The following is a 20,573-nucleotide window of genomic DNA, read 5'->3' as shown; positions in this document are numbered from 1 at the left end:
GTGAATGACATATCACGAAATGGATGTGAGCACGTGTACATCACAGAAATACTGACACGTGGAAATTTCTCAAAATGTCCGGGCTTGCAGAAAATAGTCTTCGACAGACAGAGAATCAAAATAAACAAGTGCTTAGCCAAAACATTTAAGAACAATTTACTAAAATTTCCTGATATTAAATTCCCTGCCGACTATGCCAAAGATCTGGTTCATTTGGAGAGCCGTACCCCGGGAAACAACGGCATGCGCAAGTATCAGTGTCGACTACAAAGACTCATATGTAGTGTCAAACGCTAAGTTCCATTACAATAATGTTTATGTAATATTGGTGATATGTATTATTATTATTTTTATTATAACATGTAATAAATCTTGGATCTAAGCATTGTAATATTTCATTTTTTGTTTTTTGAAAACAGTAATAGGAATCTACAACTTATCGTTCTAATGCACTTACCTTGTCAGCGACCCTTCTGCATCATAATCCGTTCCTCTGAAGGCAAAACATTTACACAAATAATTCAAATTTCTGTCTGACCAAGATTTATATTCTTCAGTATTTAAATTAGTACACTGGCGATGCAGCCAATTTTTGCAATTACTACACTGAATAGTATCCTCATTGCACTCTAACGTGCATTCAATGCACGGAAATTCAGACATTTTGTAAGCTATCCTGACCGAAAAACACAATTTACAATATCAAGTGGTGAAGACATGTTAAAATATGGGTATATATATACATTTCGTATACGGGTCTGGCCCCATACTCAGGCGCCGACCAGATGTGAACGCGTTGACATGTTGTTTTTGCTGCAATAATTGGGGGAACTTGTGTGTTATACGCTGACACTTGGTTCTTCCTGCATTTCTGCGAGAAAAGGGGGTCATAACCCGGCAACCATGTGCGTTTTTGGGGTCCCATATTGACACGTTGTTTTTATTGCACTAATTGGTGGAAGATTGTCATATGAGAAGCATTGCTGACACGTTTTTTTGCAATATTAATTCAGGTAGGTAAGGGAGGGGAAATATACGTGACACGTTGACACGTTGTTTTTTCTGCACTCATTTGGGGAGCTATTGAATTTCAAGTGTACATGTTGATTTTTTTGTATCTTCAATAATCCATTTTAATTGATTTAACGGTTGGTACATTGCCGATATATTTATAACTTGCTACCTGTTTTTTTTATAAAAAATATATATTATATTCGATTTTTAACATGAATGTCTCAGTCCTCTAAACCGAAAAGATCCGTAACATAAAATAGTGTCTTTGTGTCGTATGAACGAATCTGCACTAAAACTAAGATTAGATTCACATCGTACATCGAATAAATAATTGCGCACATGTAAATCAACAAAACTGTACATTAATTCACACGAGCCGCACTGTTCGGACATGAATGAAAGGCGCCGATCATAACACAACTTCTCATCATTATCTGGAATATAATTAATTGAAGGTGCGAAAATCTATTTCCAAACTGCTTTGTGCTGATTAAAGAAGCGTACCGCCCGTTCGTTCACAAGTTGTTAATGATGACTTCAGACATTAAAATTAAGTTTCAATATGAACAGACTTTGACTAAATAAATATGTACATCTTTTCAATCCATTAAAATCGGCCCTTATAGTTAACTTGCATGTATATATAGAGAACTTGAGTGCTTTTCGGTGATTCTCTGCTGTCGCGGGATATTGGTCGGTATATTGCCGATATTTATCCAATTTCGGGCATTAATACCTCGTTATAAACACAAGGTAGTATAAATGTGCATGAAATATAACCATTTATAACTAATTCAATCCGTTAACACCCAATAGAAACGCAAATATTCACATATATAGCGAGAAATTGAGTGCTTTTCGGTCTTCACATGAAGTGCTTTTCGGTCAGTATATTGCCGATATTTATCCAATTTCGGGCATTAATACCTCGTTATAAACCCAAGGTAGTATAAATGTGCATGAAATATAACCATTTATAACTAATTCAATCCGTTAACACCCAATAGAAACGCAAATATTCACATATATAGCGAGAAATTAAGTGCTTTTCGGTCTTCACATGAAGTGCTTTTCGGTCGGTATATTGCCGATATTTATCCAATTTCGGGCATTAATACCTCGTTATAAACACAAGGTAGTATAAATATGCATGCAATATACCATTTATAACTAATTTAAACCGTTTACACATAATAGGAACGCAAATATTATATATATATAGCGAGAAATTGAGTGCTTTTCGGTCTTCACATGAAGTGCTTTTCGGTCAGTATATTGCCGATATTTATCCAATTTCGGGCATTAATACCTCGTTATAAACCCAAGGTAGTATAAATGTGCATGAAATATAACCATTTATAACTAATTCAATCCGTTTACACCCAATAGAAACGCAAATATTCATATATATAGCGAGATATTGAGTGCTTTTTGGTCTTCACATGAAGTGCTTTTCGGTCGGTATATTGCCGATATTTATCCAATTTTGGGGCTTAATACCTCATAATAAACCCAAGGTGGTATAAATATGCATGAAATATAACCATTTATAACTAATTCAATCCGTTTACACACAATAGAAACGCAAATATTCATATATATAGCGAGAAATTGAGTGCTTTTCGGTCTTCACATGAAGTGCTTTTCGGTCGGTATATTGCCGATATTTATCCAATTTTGGGGCTTAATACCTCATAATAAACCCAAGGTAGTATAAATATGCATGAAATATAACCATTTATAACTAATTTAATCCGTTTACACACAATAGAAACGCAAATATTCATATATATAGCGAGAAATTGAGTGCTTTTCGGTTTCCACATGAAGTGCTTTTCGGTCGGTAATTGCCGATATTTACCATTTTGGGCACAATGTAGTATAAACATGCAATCATATAACCATTTCTTACTAATTAAACTCGTTAACATACACTAAAAACGATATATTGCATATATATAAAGAGAAATTGAGTGCTTTTCGGTGCTTTTCGGTGCTTTTCGGTTATTGTATGGACCGCAGAAAGGGTGTTAATTTTATGATGAAACAGCGTATACAAATGTATAGCGGACCCTCTTGATATTTTTCGGCTTTGCATACTTCAAATATAATGGGTGTCAAAACATTCATCGTTTGTTGTTTATTATCAAAAAGGTAATTATGTAAAATTATATGAAAGGTTATTAACCATAAATTATCAATTAATTAAAATTATTTAAAGATTCTTGAAAATCACGGTCAACTGTCTATGCATGTATATTGAAATATCTTTATAAGTTAACAGAGTTATAAATATATAGAATTCTAAATTAAAACTCTGTATTATTTGTATTTTTCGGAAAGATTATTTAACCCCGTTGTGGTCAAATGAGAATGCTGTTTTTAATTATGTTGTTCCGTACACTACCATACACTCTTTATAGGACTACGAAATGACGGAGTTTTTTTACCGGTATCCGCTTAATACGTTAAATGTTAAGTATTAGATTTTTTAAATGTTTAAAATGTTCATGTATAGGTATTAAGCACTTATAATTATTGTGATTTAGCTGGCTGACATCTATACAGTATTTAGTTTATGGCAATCTGTATGGGCAGATGACTATAAATGTTTTTAATACGCTACATATCTTATAAACGCAAAATTGAGTATTTGGCGTTACATTACTCCAAGAAATGACCACTAATACCACGAGAAGACATGGAGGTATCATAAAAAGTGTAAACTGACCAGACATTGCCACCTGTGGTTAGGGACCAATATACAAGTATAGGTCCCTGCTGTGGCGTATGACACCATAGTGTTATTTAGTATTGGTCGGCACAGTATCTGATCATAACGAGATAATTGGTTTGTGCTGAACACAGGGGCAATAAAACCACAGATCTATCAATAAACAAGATTATTGAGATATCTTTTATTGAACACCGCGATAAAAATGCTCAAACCATGGACTCTAGATTACACGGATAAGAAACATGGCAACATTCTCAGAATCATCACTGCTATATGTGTAATCACCTAACAATTCGTCCAAAAATAATTTATATATTTGAGTTGAAGACGATGTACTGTTGTTTAAGTCTGAATAAACTATCTGTCTGCCTGTCTAAATCCAAGCCGTCATCGTCCCGGTGAAAAAAAATCTGATTTTCAATAGTTGGACATGATGCCCTGATGTCAAAATACGAAATGACCCGCGTAACACGGACCGTGATTTTCAAGAATCTTTAATAAATTGATAATTTAAGGTAAATAACATTTCAAATAATTATACATAATTACCTTGTTGATAATAAACAGCAAACGATGAATGTTTTTGACACCCATTTTATTTCAAGTATGCATGCAAAGCCGAATAATATCGAGAGGGTCCGCTATATACGCTGTTTCATCATAAATTTTACACCCTTTCTGTGTTATAAACAAGAGCTGAAATCGTTAATTTATTAAGATTCATTTATAATAAGCTTTATTGATATGTTTCGTGAACAAAATACTACAATATATTCCATAAAAAATATAATAAGATGGCAAAAGAAATTCAATGGCCGGTTTCTAAACAAAAGCATAATCGCCAAGACCGTAGCATCAGTTCAGTGCGTTAGGAACGCGCGCTACATTTTCCCGCCTTCATTCCTTAATTACTTTCGTTTTTAAACAATTTTTTTTTCTATCGTATACAGAATTCTATTCTCCTAAGCAAGATGTAATTTTTAAAACTGAACTCCAAATATAAACGCTACAAATTGGTATTAAGTACGAACATGTCAACCGTAAATCTAGATTCTAAAACTCCAAAACGGTATGATATTTGCAAAAGTTAAAGTTATAACTCGCCGGGCTGTCGAAATCAGAAGAAAAACTTAATATATATTGATATATCTGTTTACTACGTAACGTAAGCTTTCTAATGATATATAATTTGTCAAAATCGGCCGAGAAATGAAACTATAATTTAACAAAAGACGTGAGTGGGTACATCAAAATGTATAACCTCGGCGCTTCGCTGTACGCTAATCGTAAAAGATCGATAGCCACAACACGTTAAAACGCGCGGTGGTAAAACATAAAATGTGTATTTCTTGTGTTTAACTCGCTATAAATCCATCAATAACAACGGGAATATACTAAAAGTTATATTTTTTTGAAAGAGGAATTAATAAGCAACAAGATAACGTATAAACCAATAAAATCGGATGAATAGTTTTTGCATAAGATTGAATTTACTACAGTAAGGGTCAAATACTCGATTCATCTCCTGTCAATATACACTCCGTGCTGTGATACAACCAGTTTCCAAAATATTGATGAGCATAGCAAGTGCTTAATAGTTTTACCGATATTAATGATTGATAATCATTCATATACCATCTAATAGTTTTCTTAGTCATAGTGTTATTTTGCTTGTTACAATATATAAAGGATATTTGTTGGATTTGGTGGAATATCGATTTTAATTCAAAGTGATCATAGAAAAAATATATTTTCACTTGTGTGCTGCGCCACTCATGAAAATATCATTTTCTATGATCACTTTGAATTAAAATCAATATTCCACTAAATCCAACAAATTTTATTTTTATTTTATGCTTACAAATGATTATTTTTGTATTTTTGCCATTCCAAACAATATAATTCCCCGTTGGGTACCCCCCATGTATTTTAAAAGGAAGCTCTTCAGTATGTTTTTATCTATGCAGAGTAGTCCCCCTTTGTAAAATTTGCCTTTAATTGGGGGTCACAATTGGGAAACCAAAGATATCTAAAAAAAAGTTCCAGTAAAACAATGAAAAATATTGATAATTTTCACTGTTATTTTTCACTGTTTGAAACAGTGAAATATCAGTTTTAATTCATTGATATTTCTCAATAATAAACCATCGGAAATCTTAAAATAAAATAAATATATTCTCTTCTGAATCTATGATAATTTTGCTTTTGTTTTTTTGTTCATTGTGCTAAATTAACATCCCTTTAACAACCATGCTTATATTATTGGCAGTTATGAATTGTGGTAATTCACACTTTTTCTAAGTTTCCTTGATTGATTGATTGATGATAATAACAGTTCTCATGTGCAGTTTTTGTTCAACTCACACTTTACTTAAGAACTTGATTAGCTTAAACATATTTATTTCTTTTGGCAAGTACAATATATCAAAATATACAATACAATAGATATCAGAAAAGGATTGAAACAGAAGAAATAATTCTTATAGAGTTTCTCTCCTTGGGATTATATTTACACATAATTGGCAGTGTATTCGGAACAATATAACTTAGTTTATGCTCGGCATAGGAAATATGAGCAATAAATATAAAAAGGTTTTGAAAGAAAAATAAATAAGTAGAAAAAACTAGAGATGTGTTTGTCAGAAACACAATGCCCCCTATTGCGCCGCTTTAAAATAAAATTTCAATATCATTTGGCAGGTTTAGAAATTATTTCCCTTTTAAAGCTTATAACTTCCCTTGGATTGCATTTTTTTAACTTTTGACCTTAAAGGATGACCTTGACCTTTCAACACTCAAAATGTGCAGCTTCATGAGATACACATGCATTCCAAATATCAAGTTGCTATCTTCAATATTCAAAAAGTAATGACAAAACTTTAACCAAGGTTAAAGTTTTGGGACACACACAATGAATGACAGACAGACAGACAGGCCAAAAACAATATACCCCCGATCTTTCGATCCGGGGGCATAAAAAGTTATGATAAAACTTAAACGAAGTTTAAAGTTATAGGAAAGAATACAATGATATTTGACCTTTGACCTTGAAGGTTGACCTTGACTTTTCACCACAAAAAATGTGCAGCTGCATGAAAAGTAAGTAAGAGATTGAATGGAGAAATGAATTTTTTTTTTTTTTAATTTTGACCTTTGACCTTGAAAGATGACCTTGACCTTTCACCACTCAAAATGTGCAGCTCCACGAGATCCACATGCATGCCAAATATGAAGTTGCTGTGTTAAATATTAAAAAAGTTATGATCAAACTTTAACGAAGGGTAAAGTTATAGGAAAGAAAAATACAATGATATTTGACCTTTGACCTTGAAGGTTGACCTTGACCTTTCACCACTAAAAATGTGCAGCTGCACGAGAAGTAAGTAAGAGATTGATTTTAGTTTTGACCTTTGACCTTGAAGGATGACCTTGACCTTTCACCACTTAAAATGTGCAGCTCTATGAGATACACATGCATGCCAAATATCAAGTTGCTATGTTCAATATTGCAAAAGTTATGACGAAGGTTAAAGTTTTGGGACACACACACACAAATACAATGACAGACAGGCCAAAAACAATATACCCCCGATCTTTATATCCGGGGGCATAAAAAGGAACTTTATTGACAAACTTGCATACATATGATACATGTCAGATAAAATATCCATTCCCTGTCTATATTTAGAAAGTCAATGCACATCATTGTGTTAAATCTAGGTCTTACTATAACTAAGTTTTATACTCATCTGCATCTCAGGTTTGGTACTCAAAATAAAAATTGAGAAACTAGTGACCTGAAAATCAATAGGGGTCATCTGTCAGTCATGATCAATGCACCTATGAAGTTTCATGATCCTAGGCCTAAGCCTTCTTGAGTCATCATCCGGAAAACATTTGGTGGATGGACCGACAGACGAACTGACCGCCGGACCGACCGACATGTCCAGAACAATATACCCCCTCTTCTTTGAAGGCGGGCATAATAACTACCAAGATCTGCAGATATTGCTGCACTGATCAGATAACTACCAAGGTCTGCAGCTAATGCTGCACTGATCAAATACCTACCAAGGTCTGCAAATATTGCTGCACTAATCAGATACCTACCAAGGTCTGCACATATTGCTGCACTGATCAGATACCTACCAAGGTCTGCAGATATTGCTGCACTGATCAGATACCTACCAAGGTCAGCAGATATTGCTGCACTGATCAAATACCTACCAAGGTCTGCAGATATTGCTGCACTGATCAGATACCTAGCAAGATCATCAGATATTGCTGCACTGATCAGATACCTACCAAGGTCTGCAGATATTGCTGCACTGATCAGATACCTACCAAGGTCTGCAGATATTGCAGCACTGATCAGATACCTACCAAGGTCTGCAGATATTGATGCACTGATCAGATACCTAGCAAGGTCAGCAGATATTGCTGCACTGATCAAATACCTACCAAGGTCTGCAGATATTGCTGCACTGATCAGATACCTACCTAGGTCTGCAGATATTGCTGCACTGATCAGATACCTACCAAGGTCTGCAGATATTGCTGCACTGGTCAGATACCTACCAAGGTCTGCAGATATTGCTGCACTGATCAGATACCTACCAAGGTCTGCAGATATTGCTGCACTTATCAAATATCTACCAAGGTCTGCAGATATTGCTGAACTGATCAGAAACCCACCAAGGTATGCAGATATTGCTGCACTGATCAGATACCTACCAAGGTCTGCAGATATTGCTGCACTGATCAGATACCTAGCAAGATCATCAGATATTGCTGCACTGATCAGATACCTACCAAGGTCAGCAGATATTGCTGCACTGATCAGATACCTACCAAGGTCTGCAGATATTGCTGCACTTATCAAATATCTACCAAGGTCTGCAGATATTGCTGAACTGATCAGATACCCACCAAGGTATGCAGATATTGATGCACTGATCAGATACCTACCAAGGTCTGCAGATATTGCTGCACTGATCAAATACCTACAAAGGTCTGCAGATATCGCTGCACTGATCAGATACCTACCAAGGTCAGCAGATATCGCTGCACTGATCAGATACCTACAAAGGTCAGCAGATATCGCTGCACTGATCAGATACCTACCAAGGTCTGCAGATATCGCTGCACTGATCAGATACCTACCAAGGTCAGCAGATATTGCTGCACTGATCAGATACCTAGCAAGGTCAGCAGATATTGCTGCAATGATGAAATACCTACCAAGGTCTGCAGATATTGCTGCACTGATCAGATACCTACCTAGGTCTGCAGATATTGCTGCACTGATCAGATACCTACCAAGGTCTGCAGATATTGCTGCACTTATCAAATATCTACCAAGGTCTGCAGATATTGCTGAACTGATCAGATACCCACCAAGGTATGCAGATATTGCTGCACTGATCAGATACCTACCAAGGTCTGCAGATATTGCTGCACTGGTCAGATACCTACCAAGGTATGCAGATATTGCAGCACTGATCAGATACCTACCAAGGTCTGCAGATATCGCTGCACTGATCAGATACCTACCAAGGTCAGCAGATATCGCTGCACTGATCAGATACCTACCAAGGTCAGCAGATATCGCTGCACTGATCAGATACCTACCAAGGTCTGCAGATATCGCTGCACTGATCAGATACCTACCAAGGTCAGCAGATATTGCTGCACTGATCAGATACCTACCAAGGTCAGCAGATATTGCTGCACTGATCAAATACCTACCAAGGTCTGCAGATATTGCTGCACTGATCAGATACCTACCTAGGTCTGCAGATATTGCTGCACTGATCAGATACCTACCAAGGTCTGCAGATATTGCTGCACTTATCAAATATCTACCAAGGTCTGCAGATATTGCTGAACTGATCAGATACCCACCAAGGTATGCAGATATTGCTGCACTGATCAGATACCTACCAAGGTCTGCAGATATTGCTGCACTGGTCAGATACCTACCAAGGTATGCAGATATTGCAGCACTGATCAGATACCTACCAAGGTCTGCAGATATCGCTGCACTGATCAGATACCTACCAAGGTCAGCAGATATTGCTGCACTGATCAGATACCTAGCAAGGTCAGCAGATATTGCTGCACTGATCAAATACCTACCAAGGTCTGCAGATATTGCTGCACTGATCAGATACCTACCTAGGTCTGCAGATATTGCTGCACTGATCAGATACCTACCAAGGTCTGCAGATATTGCTGCACTTATCAAATATCTGCCCAGGTCTGCAGATATTGCTGCACTGATCAGATACCTACCTTGGTCTGCAGATATTGCTGCACTGATCAGATACCTACCAAGATCTCCAGATATTGCTGCACTGATCAGATACCTACCAAGGTCAGCAGATATTGCTGCACTGATCAGATACCTACCAAGGTCTGCAGATATTGCTGCACTGATCAGATACCTACCCAGGTCAGCAGATATTGCTGCACTGATCAGATACCTACCCAGGTCAGCAGATATTGCTGCACTGATCAGATACCTACCAAGGTCAGCAGATATTGCAGCACTGATCAGATAGCTACCAAGGTCTGCAGATATTGCTGCACTGATCAGATACCTACCAAGGTCAGCAGATATTGCAGCACTGATCAGATACCTACCAAGGTCAGCAGATATTGCTGCACTGATCAGATACCTACCAAGGTCAGCAGATATTGCTGCACTGATCAGATACCTACCAAGGTCAGCAGATATTGCAGCACTGATCAGATACCTACCTAGGTCAGCAGATATCGCTGCACTGATCAGATACCTAGCAAGGTCAGCAGATATCGCTGCACTGATCCCATACCTAGCAAGGTCAGCAGATATTGCAGCACTGATCAAATACCTACCAAGGTCAGCAGATATTGCTGCACTGATCAGATACCTACAAAGGTCAGCAGATATTGCTGCACTGATCAGATACCAACCAAGGTCAGCAGATATTGCTGCACTGATCAGATAACTACCAAGGTCAGCAGATATCGCTGCACTGATCAGATACCTACCAAGGTCAGCAGAAATTGCTGCACTGATCAGATACCTACCAAGGTCTGCAGATATTGCTGCACTGATCAGATACCTACCAAGGTCTGCAGATATTGCTGCACTGATCAGATACCTACCAAGGTCAGCAGATATTGCTGCACTGATCAGATACCTACCAAGGTCTGCAGATATTGCAGCACTGATCAGATACCTACCTAGGTCAGCAGATATTGATGCACTGATCAGATACCTACCAAGGTCAGCAGATATTGATGCACTGATGAAATACCTACCAAGGTCAGCAGATATTGCTGCACTGATCAGATACCTACCAAGGTCAGCAGATATTGCTGCACTGATCAGATACATACCTAGGTCAGCAGATATTGCAGCACTGATCAGATAGCTACCAAGGTCTGCAGATATTGCTGCACTGATCAGATACCTAGCAAGATCATCAGATATTGCTGCACTGATCAAATACCTACCAAGGTCAGCAGATATTGCTGCAATGATCAGATACCTACCAAAGTCAGCAGATATCGCTGCACTGATCAGATACCTACCAAGCTCAGCAGATATTGCTGCACTGATCAAATACCTACCAAGGTCAGCAGATATTGCTGCACTGATCAAATACCTACCAAGGTCAGCAGATATTGCTAAACTGATTTGATACCTACCAAAGTCAGCAGATATCGCTGCACTGATCAGATACCTACCAAGGTCAGCAGATATTGCTAAACTGATCAGATACCTACCAAGCTCAGCAGATATTGCTGCACTTATCAAATACCTACCAAGGTCAGCAGATATTGCTGCACTGATCAAATACCTACCAAGGTCAGCAGATATTGCAGCACTGATCAAATACCTACCAAGGTCAGCAGATATTGCTGCACTGATCAGATACCTACCAAGGTCAGCAGATATCGTTGCACTGATCAGATACCTACCAAGGTCTGCAGATATTGCTGCACTGATCAGATACCTACCAAGATCAGCAGATATCGTTGCACTGATCAGATACCTACCAAGGTCTGCAGATATCACTGCACTGATCAGATACCTACCAAGGTCAGCAGATATCACTGCACTGATCAGATACCTACCAAGGTCAGCAGATATTGCTGCACTGATCAGATACCTACCAAGGTCAGCAGATATCGCTGCACTGATCAGATACCTACCAAGGTCAGCAGATATTGCTGCACTGATCATATACCTACCAAGGTCTGCAGATATTGCTGCACTGATCAGATACCTACCAAGGTCAGCAGATATCGCTGCACTGATCAGATTAGCCACCCCTCCAATGAAGAACCCTGTGATAGTCATCAACACCGCGTTCATGGTCATGTCATTCGGGGAATCTGAAACCAATGATAGTTTTATGAGACAGAATTGTAATGAAATCTGCATCAGTAAAAACAACTTAAATATTAGCCACGCTTTTGCAAAACGTGGCTTATTACAGGTGCATAAAATGTTATCCTGGAATAGCCTGTGCAGTCTGCACAGGCTTATCAGACATGACACTTTCCGCTTATTATTTTAATTTTTCGTTTGAACGTTGTCTATTCCATTTGAAAATCCTGTCCAGGCGGGAAGTGTCGTCCCTGATAAGCCTGCGTCAGCTGCATTGGGTAATCTGGGATGACATTTTACACAATTGCATTGATACCAGTTATCCCAGAGCATGCTCATATGTGCCTAAAAACCCACATCAGCCAGGGGGAGCATGTTACAACACCATTTAGATAGTAAACAGACAGGAGAAGCTTTGGAAAGATACACAACATCAATATGTCCTATGTTGCATGCTTTTCCCCCCATTTCTAAAACATATCCACATTTACTCTAATCTTCACAATGGTTATACAACTCAATGTGCTTTGTTTGTATGTTAATGTGTTAATGTTTAGTTTCTTAGGAGCAGACTCACTTTTGAATCCAACAAGGGAAGGTATTGCCAATACCAGCATTGGTACAACAACAACTGATCGCTTTCCAAGGCAGTCCTGGAAATCACAAGCAAAGCTGGGATTAACCCTTTACCACTTAGATACGTATTTTGATGAATTTGTAGTCTGCTTAGAGAGTTAAATTTAATTAAAGACCTTTCTTACTAGATTCCAGTTTTAAAGACTTCATTTCTGACCCTCAGATACTGGTGAGCAGCAAACAGCATAAAGCCTGAACAGACTGCGAGTTACTCGCAGGCTGTTCTTGTTTTATGCTGTTTGCATATAGCCATCTTCAATTTGAGTGGAAAAGGGAAAAGGTGCATAATAACAGCGATCCGTGGAGGTATCATACCCTAACCAGTGTTTCCTTTGTAAAATTTGAGGCCAAAAATTAGCCCTTGTCACTATAAAAAAGTATGTTTTTCGAAAATAACTGCCTTAATTTTGCAAATTGAGGGTTTTTAAATTAAATGATTTTTCTTTGATAAATATTTACTTTTAGTTCAACTCCCTATCAAGCTGTATAAGTAAGCTTAGACAATATAACATTGAAAGCAATAATTGACAATTTGAAAGTATCTGTTAGCATTAAAACACCAAGACCAATTTCCCAATTTTAGTCAAAATTACACAATTTTTCCAAACCCAAAGGGCCACATTCCCAAAATGAAGAAAAAAAACACTGGTTACTTTTATAACTTACCGGTAACCCTGTATAATAATACTGTCGATAAGAACCATATTTCGAAAGACATACAATTACATTCCTTAGGTAAAATGTTACTTCCAACCAAGTGATTCCAGGCATTAACCATTACTGTTAGTACACATTATCTTTGCATGAAACATATTCACTTTTAAACGATAAGTAATAGAATTATAAATAACATGTCTACTTACTGAAATCACACCAGCAAATGTACCTCCTGTAACAAAGGTGAAACGAATTTAACATGGTGCAACATTTGAAACCTGATAACATATGACATCTACTCTAAAATCATTAATATTTGTTGGCATGAAATTTCGCAAATTAAAAAACAACAACGTACATTCTCGAATTTTTCATTTGGGGAAAAAAAAGAGAGATTTGCTTTGTTCATTTTTGGATGTGTTTCTATTAAATTTGTCGAACGATCATCCCACAAAATCACCAAAAATTAATGTCCCAAAATAATAGGGATTTTACCGTATTTGCCAGCTAATGAATGCATATGGGCGAGTGCCTATGCCAAATGAATCACAACAGAAACGCTTATCAGGGCTTACTCTGCCATTCGCCACATTAGCCAATGGCTACAAATTGACCTATTTGACTACAGAAAATTTCTTTTAGCTACAACTTTTTCTTCATTAAAACTAAATAGCCAAAAATAGAAGAATTTTTCCATAGCAAGGCGACTTTGGCTAAAGAAATTTTTTGAGCCAGGGGAAACCCTGCTTATAGCAGACAGCCACTTGTGAATCTTACCCACGATGCCTCCGATGTCGTACCAGATGGAGATCTTGTCGGCTGTAGACTCCTTCCATCCAAAGGAGGCATGCAGGTAGTAGGGAAGCCAGAAGAAGAAGGAATAGTTGACCAGCTTCAGGCAGAAATAGGCAAACGCATACTGCAATAGAAGATGTGTTTGTCAGAAACACAATGCCCACTTATTGCGCCGCTTTGAAATAAAACTTCAATTTACCATTTGGCAGGTTTAGAAATTATCTCCCTTTTAAAGCTTATTACTTCCTTTGGAGTATATTTTTTTACTTTTGACCTTGAAAAACAAATAGGCAAATGCATACTGCAATTAGAAAGTATGTTGAGACATAACAAATGCATACTGAAAGTTTTTTTTAACCCTTTGCATGCTGGGAAATTTGTTGTCTGCTGAATGTCTAAAATTAGCATTTTCTTCGATTTTTTTCAAAGAATACCATCAGAATAGCAAACAGTTTGGATCCTGATGAGACACCACGCTCTGTGGCATCTCATCTGGATCCAAACTGTTTGCAAAGGCCTTCAAAATTCGGTTCCAGCACTGAAAGAGTTAAAGACATAACATGGCCAGTGGCAAACTAACTGGTTATATCCCAGTCGTGTCCGTCTGATATAATAAACAACAATAAAGGAGAACTGATAAGTTAAGTTTTGCAAAGAGTACATCTAAAGTTTGTTAAGGCATTTCTAACTGTTGACCATTCATTTCTTATGAAATATGACAAACAACAGAGTTTAAAAGTTCCACTGTCTTTCACACGCCTATGAAATCTATTAAGTTAGTTTGAACCTATTTTAGCTCGATTGCGTTTTAAGTATTTGCTTCTTATTTGAAACGCTCTCGAGTCCATATCGTGGGCTAGCACCAGTAATTGCTGTCTTTGGGGAAAATCTAAAGAACACTCCCACAGTGGGGATCGAACTCGTGATCTCCCAGTCACTAGGCGGACTGAAATATCATTTACACCACGGCAAAATCAATTCAAGGTTTTTTACTATCACTGTAATAAATTAACAGATTAACATAAATGGGATACAATAACTGTATCTCAATTGAAGAAATACAGTACATTAATTGACCATTCCAAAGTTGTCAATCAAAATAACTGATAAATAAATAAAGTACCATTTACTGCTGCCTCGTTGTCAGACAAACAAAAAGTTTCAAAGTAAAGGAATAAGTGTTTTATGTAAGAAAACTATGTGGGCTGCGCAATTGCTTATTCGGTAACTTGTTTATTAATGAATGCATGAGAAATTACCAGTGTCTCCAAATTTGTAAGTTATATAATTTGTTAAATTACAAAAGGAATGTTGCTAAGCATAGGCCCCATTGAGTGAGTGTTTGTCAACACCACTTGCATAACTGTGCTCTGACTATTACCAGACCCAGCCCCGGCTCAGTATACACTTCACAGCCAGTAAAGGGGCCAAGGGGTCTGGGTGCCTGCCCTTACTGCGGGGGACACTCACTGCCCTGTGTCTGGGGACCTTCCCTAGAGCCCAAGAAGGGAACAAGCCCCTGTATGTAGCTCCAATTGCAAGTTGCCCAGCAACCCTACACTGCCTTGTATTTACAACTTTATATACCCTGTATTAACATATGTGGTCATATATTAAAATTTAAATAAATCATATCCACTTACTTATTAAATAAACAATAGTAAGATAATGTGAAATTGTAGACTTAACTTACAACTTGTGACAGCTAGAGTCTTGAAATATCAATTTTAAATATTTGAATTACCTCCCTTTATCGAGATTCAAGCACCAAATAAAACCTGAATATTCAGCACCTTATAAGAAATAACAAACAATCATTTTCACATATTCATTACATTATTTTTCATGTTATTTTTGTTCAAAACAACAACAAAATGAAAAAGCAAAAAAAGAAAATAAACAGGAGCAACTCAAGAAATCACACAGACATAATCAATTACCGCTATTTCTATAGTCAACATGTCAAATAAACAGTGCGAAACACTTGCAAACTTTTTGGCTACATCTGGTTAATTTTTTTAGCTTATATCCTTTAAAAAAATAATACATTTGTTTAAAAAGTTGTTTTGAAAAAGTTGACAAGAGGAAGGGAGACAACTGGTGAACAATAATATTAAGACTAATCTTGGAAACAAGTTAAACTAATTATATATATAAGAAATATTTATGTACATGCACATAATTAAGTTAAACATTTTTATTGGTGATATATACAGGAATAAAGAGAAAATCGGACACATGAAACCATCTGCCTACAGAAAAGTACATTTTTGAATATATAGCATTTTCATATTTTTTTTATTACTAATGTACCAATACATAATGCTAATTGTTGCACTATATTTTATGACAAGTTAAAACAAGAGCACCGCCTTGCGGGTGCAGACCGCTCATCTATTTTCTTTTTAAAGGTGAAGGGACTCTCATTTTCAATCACAAAGAAGGGAGGAGTGGAGTGAAGAGGGGTGTATAGTGTGGGGTTGTGGACATTTATTACATTATCTTCCAAAAAAAGCGAAAAAAAAAAAAAATTCGGGGGGGGGGGGGGGGCGATGGGGGGGGGGGGGGGGGGGGTTTGGGTGCGATGGTTTGACGGTATTTCAAACATAACAGTTTAAAAAAAAAAAATGGGAGGGGGGGGGGGTATAGTGTGAGGGTGTGGTGGTAATTTGTGAGATGATCTTAAAAAAAAAAAAAAAAAAAAAAAAAAAAAAAAAAATGGGGGTGGGGTGGGGGGGGTATAGTGTGAGGGTGTGGTGGTCATTTGTGAGATGATCTTAAAAAAAAAAAAAAAAAAAAAAATAGGGGGGGGGGAGGGGGGGAGGGGGGGGGGGGAGGGGGGGGGAGGGCACGGGGGATTGTTTGGGTGGAGTCTATTGTGGTATGTCAGGTAAGAGTAGTTTCATCAAAGTATCAATCAAATCTAATCATAAATAAAGAAGTTATGGCAATTTTAGCAAAATTTAATAATTTGACCTTGAGAGTCAAGGTCATTCAAAGGTCAAAGTAAAATTCAAGTTGCCAGGTACAGTAACCTCATGATAGCATGTAAGTATTTGAAGTTTGAAAGCAATAGCCTTGATACTTAAGAAGTAAAGTGGATCGAAACACAAAATTTAACCATATATTAAAAGTTACTAAGTCAAAAAAGGGCCATAATTCCGTAACAATGACAACCAGAGTTATGCAACTTGTCCTTTTACTGTACCCTTATGATAGTTTGTGAGTGTTCCAAGTATGAAAGCAATATCTATGATACTTTAGGGGTAAAATGGACCAAAACATAAATCTTAACCAAATTTTCAATTTTCTAAGTATAAAGGGCCCATAATTCCGTCCAAATGCCAGTCAGAGTTACATAACTTTGCCTGCACGGTCCCCTTATGATAGTTCATAAATCTTGCAAGTATGAAAGCAATAGCTTTGATACTGTAGGAATAAAGTGGACCTAAACACAAAACTTAATCAAATTTTCAATTTTCTAAGTATAAAAAGGGCACATAATTCTGTCAAAATGCCAGTCAGAGTTACATTACTTTGCCTGCACAGTCCCCATATGATAGTTAGTAAGTGTTGCAAGTATGAAAGCAATAGCTTTGATGCTTAAGGAATAAAATGGACCTAAACACAAAACTTAACCAAAATTGTCAATTTTCTAAGTATAAAAAGGGCACATAATTCTGTCAAAATGCATGCCAGAGTTATCTAACTTTGCCTGCCCAGTCCCCTCATGATAGTAAGTAAGTGTACCAAGTTTGAATGCAATAGCATTGATACTTACTGAGAAAAGTGGAACTAAACGCAAAACTTAACCAAAATTTTCAATTTTTTAAGTATAAAAAGGGCACATAATTCTGTCAAAATGCACGCCAGAGTTATCTAACTTTGCCTGCCCAGTCCCCTCATGATAGCAAGTAAGTGTACCAAGTTTGAATGCAATAGCATTGATACTTTCTGAGAAAAGTGGACCTAAACGCAAAACTTAACCGGACGCCGACGCCAACGCCAACGCCAACGCCAACGCCGACGCCGACGCCGACGCCGACGCCAAGGTGATGACAATAGCTCATAATTTTTTTTCAAAAAATAGATGAGCTAAAAAATCACACATACAACTACAATTTTTATTTCATGGGCATGTGTAATATGATGAATAAAGACAACATTATTTATAACTTTTGTAGAATCTAAGGGAGGTAATTAAACAGGTTTCCATAGATTATTTGCTTAATTTTTATGTTAATTTGCATTTCCCTCAAATCAATGTGCGGGAACAAAAACTGTCACGTGACTACAAATGCGAACGACCATGGCTATTTTGCGGCCAAAACATCAAATGAAGGTAGGTTTTCTTATATTTTCTCCGTTTTAGCAGAACACATGTTACAATGCCTTGATGCATCGTACGCAGTGCGAATTCTACTTTTCATTGATGTATTGCTCATATTTTTAGGTATAATACTTTTTGAGAACATTCAAAGACAAATATCGAAGTCGACGATGCAGACGACCACACATCTTGTTTATGTGTGCGTTTCTCTTTTAAAAGACCAAGTTGTCAATGTGTAACTATACGAAACAGACCAACAGAACAGCTTTGAAATCTAAATAGTTTTAAAAACGTTATTAAAATTTTCTATAGTATAATTATAAAGGGGAAAAATGAATGTGCGAATGACCACACTTGAAAAACATTTGCGAACGACCACACTTGGAATATAAATTTATGCAAACCACCACACTTATTATATTAAATTATTAAACACTCGTTTTGTTTAGAACCGTTGTATACTTTAGTATAATTTAGTTCATAGTCATAGAATATCCATGCATATAACAATATATTTTTTATTATAAACCATTAAATACCATACGGGACGATCGCATAAAGATCATCTGCTGGAGAAGTCCAACGATTTACCATCAAAGTGTGACCAGAAATGTGCGGCATACGTATCTAGATCCAGAGCAGTCGTTACTGATATTACGATCAAGTCAGTTAGTTGGACCAACTGTAGTCTATGAAAACAAACTTCGTTTTGTTTATCTCGCTAGTACATATATGATCAATTCTGATCGTTATGACAAAACAAATATCTAGTAGAAACCACGTGGATTGTTTAACTTCGAAATAGGCTAGCAATGTTTTAACTTGAAACATGTTTTTAAGTTACTAATACTTAAATACGACCCATATACATGTGTTTCAATATATTTTATCATAATATTTGCGCTAACTGATGTTTAAAAAAATAAAGCTCAATATTGAATGTAATCTTACAGGGACCATTTCTATGATCATCGAAAAGGGAGTTAAGGCAGGACCGTTGATACGGACAGAAACTCTCTACAAAAAGGCGCCATTGGTGTTAGGTGGGGAAAACCTAGAAGAAATGAATCCAAAATGCTGGTTACTTCTAAAATGTGCTTGACAGACGTCATCTAACTTTCATTGTGTTTTTGTGTACTATATTGGAACAGCAAAACGATGAATTCAAATGTAAATAATATAGATTATATAACAGCTAATGATATATACATTTAAAGGTAAATACATATACATACATTTACCAACTGAATGTGCTTTTTTTTCCACATATTGTATACGTATCCCATGCGTCAGTGGCGTTTGTGGATATGCATCTTATTGTTTAACTTGTTGTAAGTGTTAATACATGCATATTAAATTTCATAAATGAGGTGGAAGTCTTATGAAATAAGCAGTTATTTACAATGGTGTTGAATGGTGAAACGAGTGAAAAAAATAAATTTGTATCCTTTCTATCACAAAACTGTACATTTATTTTATTTACCACAAACATTTTTCAGATCAACAATTTATTATAAAAATAATCAAAGACAAAGACCACAGTTAATGAATCTACAACATCGTTATCTTTACTGCAAGAAAAAACATTAACAAACGAAACATGAACTAAAGAACACATTGGTTATAAATGATTTATCACAAGAACCAATTTATAACAAATACTATGGCACTAGAAAAAAGGCAAACAACTCGTAAATGAAAATGAAAAAAAAAAACGAAATTGCTCCTTTCAAGCAGATGAAAAACAATGTTGACGCCAAAATTGTGTTCTGACTACACATTGATCGCACACAATAAAATTACACTTTCTGACAAACATAATTGAATAAATGATTTTCACAATTATTGCACCTGTGCCTGTTCAGATTCGCCTTGCTAAAGTAAACTTAATCGCAGCAGGTATATCCCTTCCCAGTCCCTCTGTGACTCATCTCATGCTGGCGGAGACACGTCTTGCTTTTAAGAACGTTGCCACAATAACGGCATATCTGTGGGTTTGAGTGATCCATCTGAAATATAAA

At 36.6% G+C, this 20,573-nt stretch overlaps 1 protein-coding gene across 2 annotated transcripts in view; it reads right to left on the bottom strand.

The window, feature by feature from the left end:
* LOC127880629 (sugar phosphate exchanger 3-like) overlaps window positions 1-20,573 on the bottom strand; it is a 251,664-nt gene that overhangs the window by 216,126 nt on the left and 14,965 nt on the right. Inside the window, exons 10-13 of one of the 2 annotated variants that reach the window (XM_052427951.1) lie at window positions 14,205-14,346; window positions 13,634-13,659; window positions 12,712-12,787; window positions 12,035-12,139 (exon numbers count right to left, since the gene is read on the bottom strand). The exons of the other annotated variant lie outside the window; for it this stretch is intronic. Of the exons in view, the coding sequence (XP_052283911.1) occupies window positions 12,035-12,139; window positions 12,712-12,787; window positions 13,634-13,659; window positions 14,205-14,346 (349 nt within the window). The remainder of the gene's footprint in view (window positions 1-12,034; window positions 12,140-12,711; window positions 12,788-13,633; window positions 13,660-14,204; window positions 14,347-20,573) is intronic. 2 annotated transcript variants of the gene reach the window in all.

The sequence above is a fragment of the Dreissena polymorpha genome, chromosome 5 (assembly GCF_020536995.1).
Source record: "Dreissena polymorpha isolate Duluth1 chromosome 5, UMN_Dpol_1.0, whole genome shotgun sequence".
NCBI classification, from domain to species: Eukaryota; Metazoa; Mollusca; class Bivalvia; order Myida; family Dreissenidae; genus Dreissena; species Dreissena polymorpha.
The sequence above is the reverse complement of the archived record's forward strand: the minus strand, read 5'-3'. Positions and strand labels throughout refer to the sequence as shown.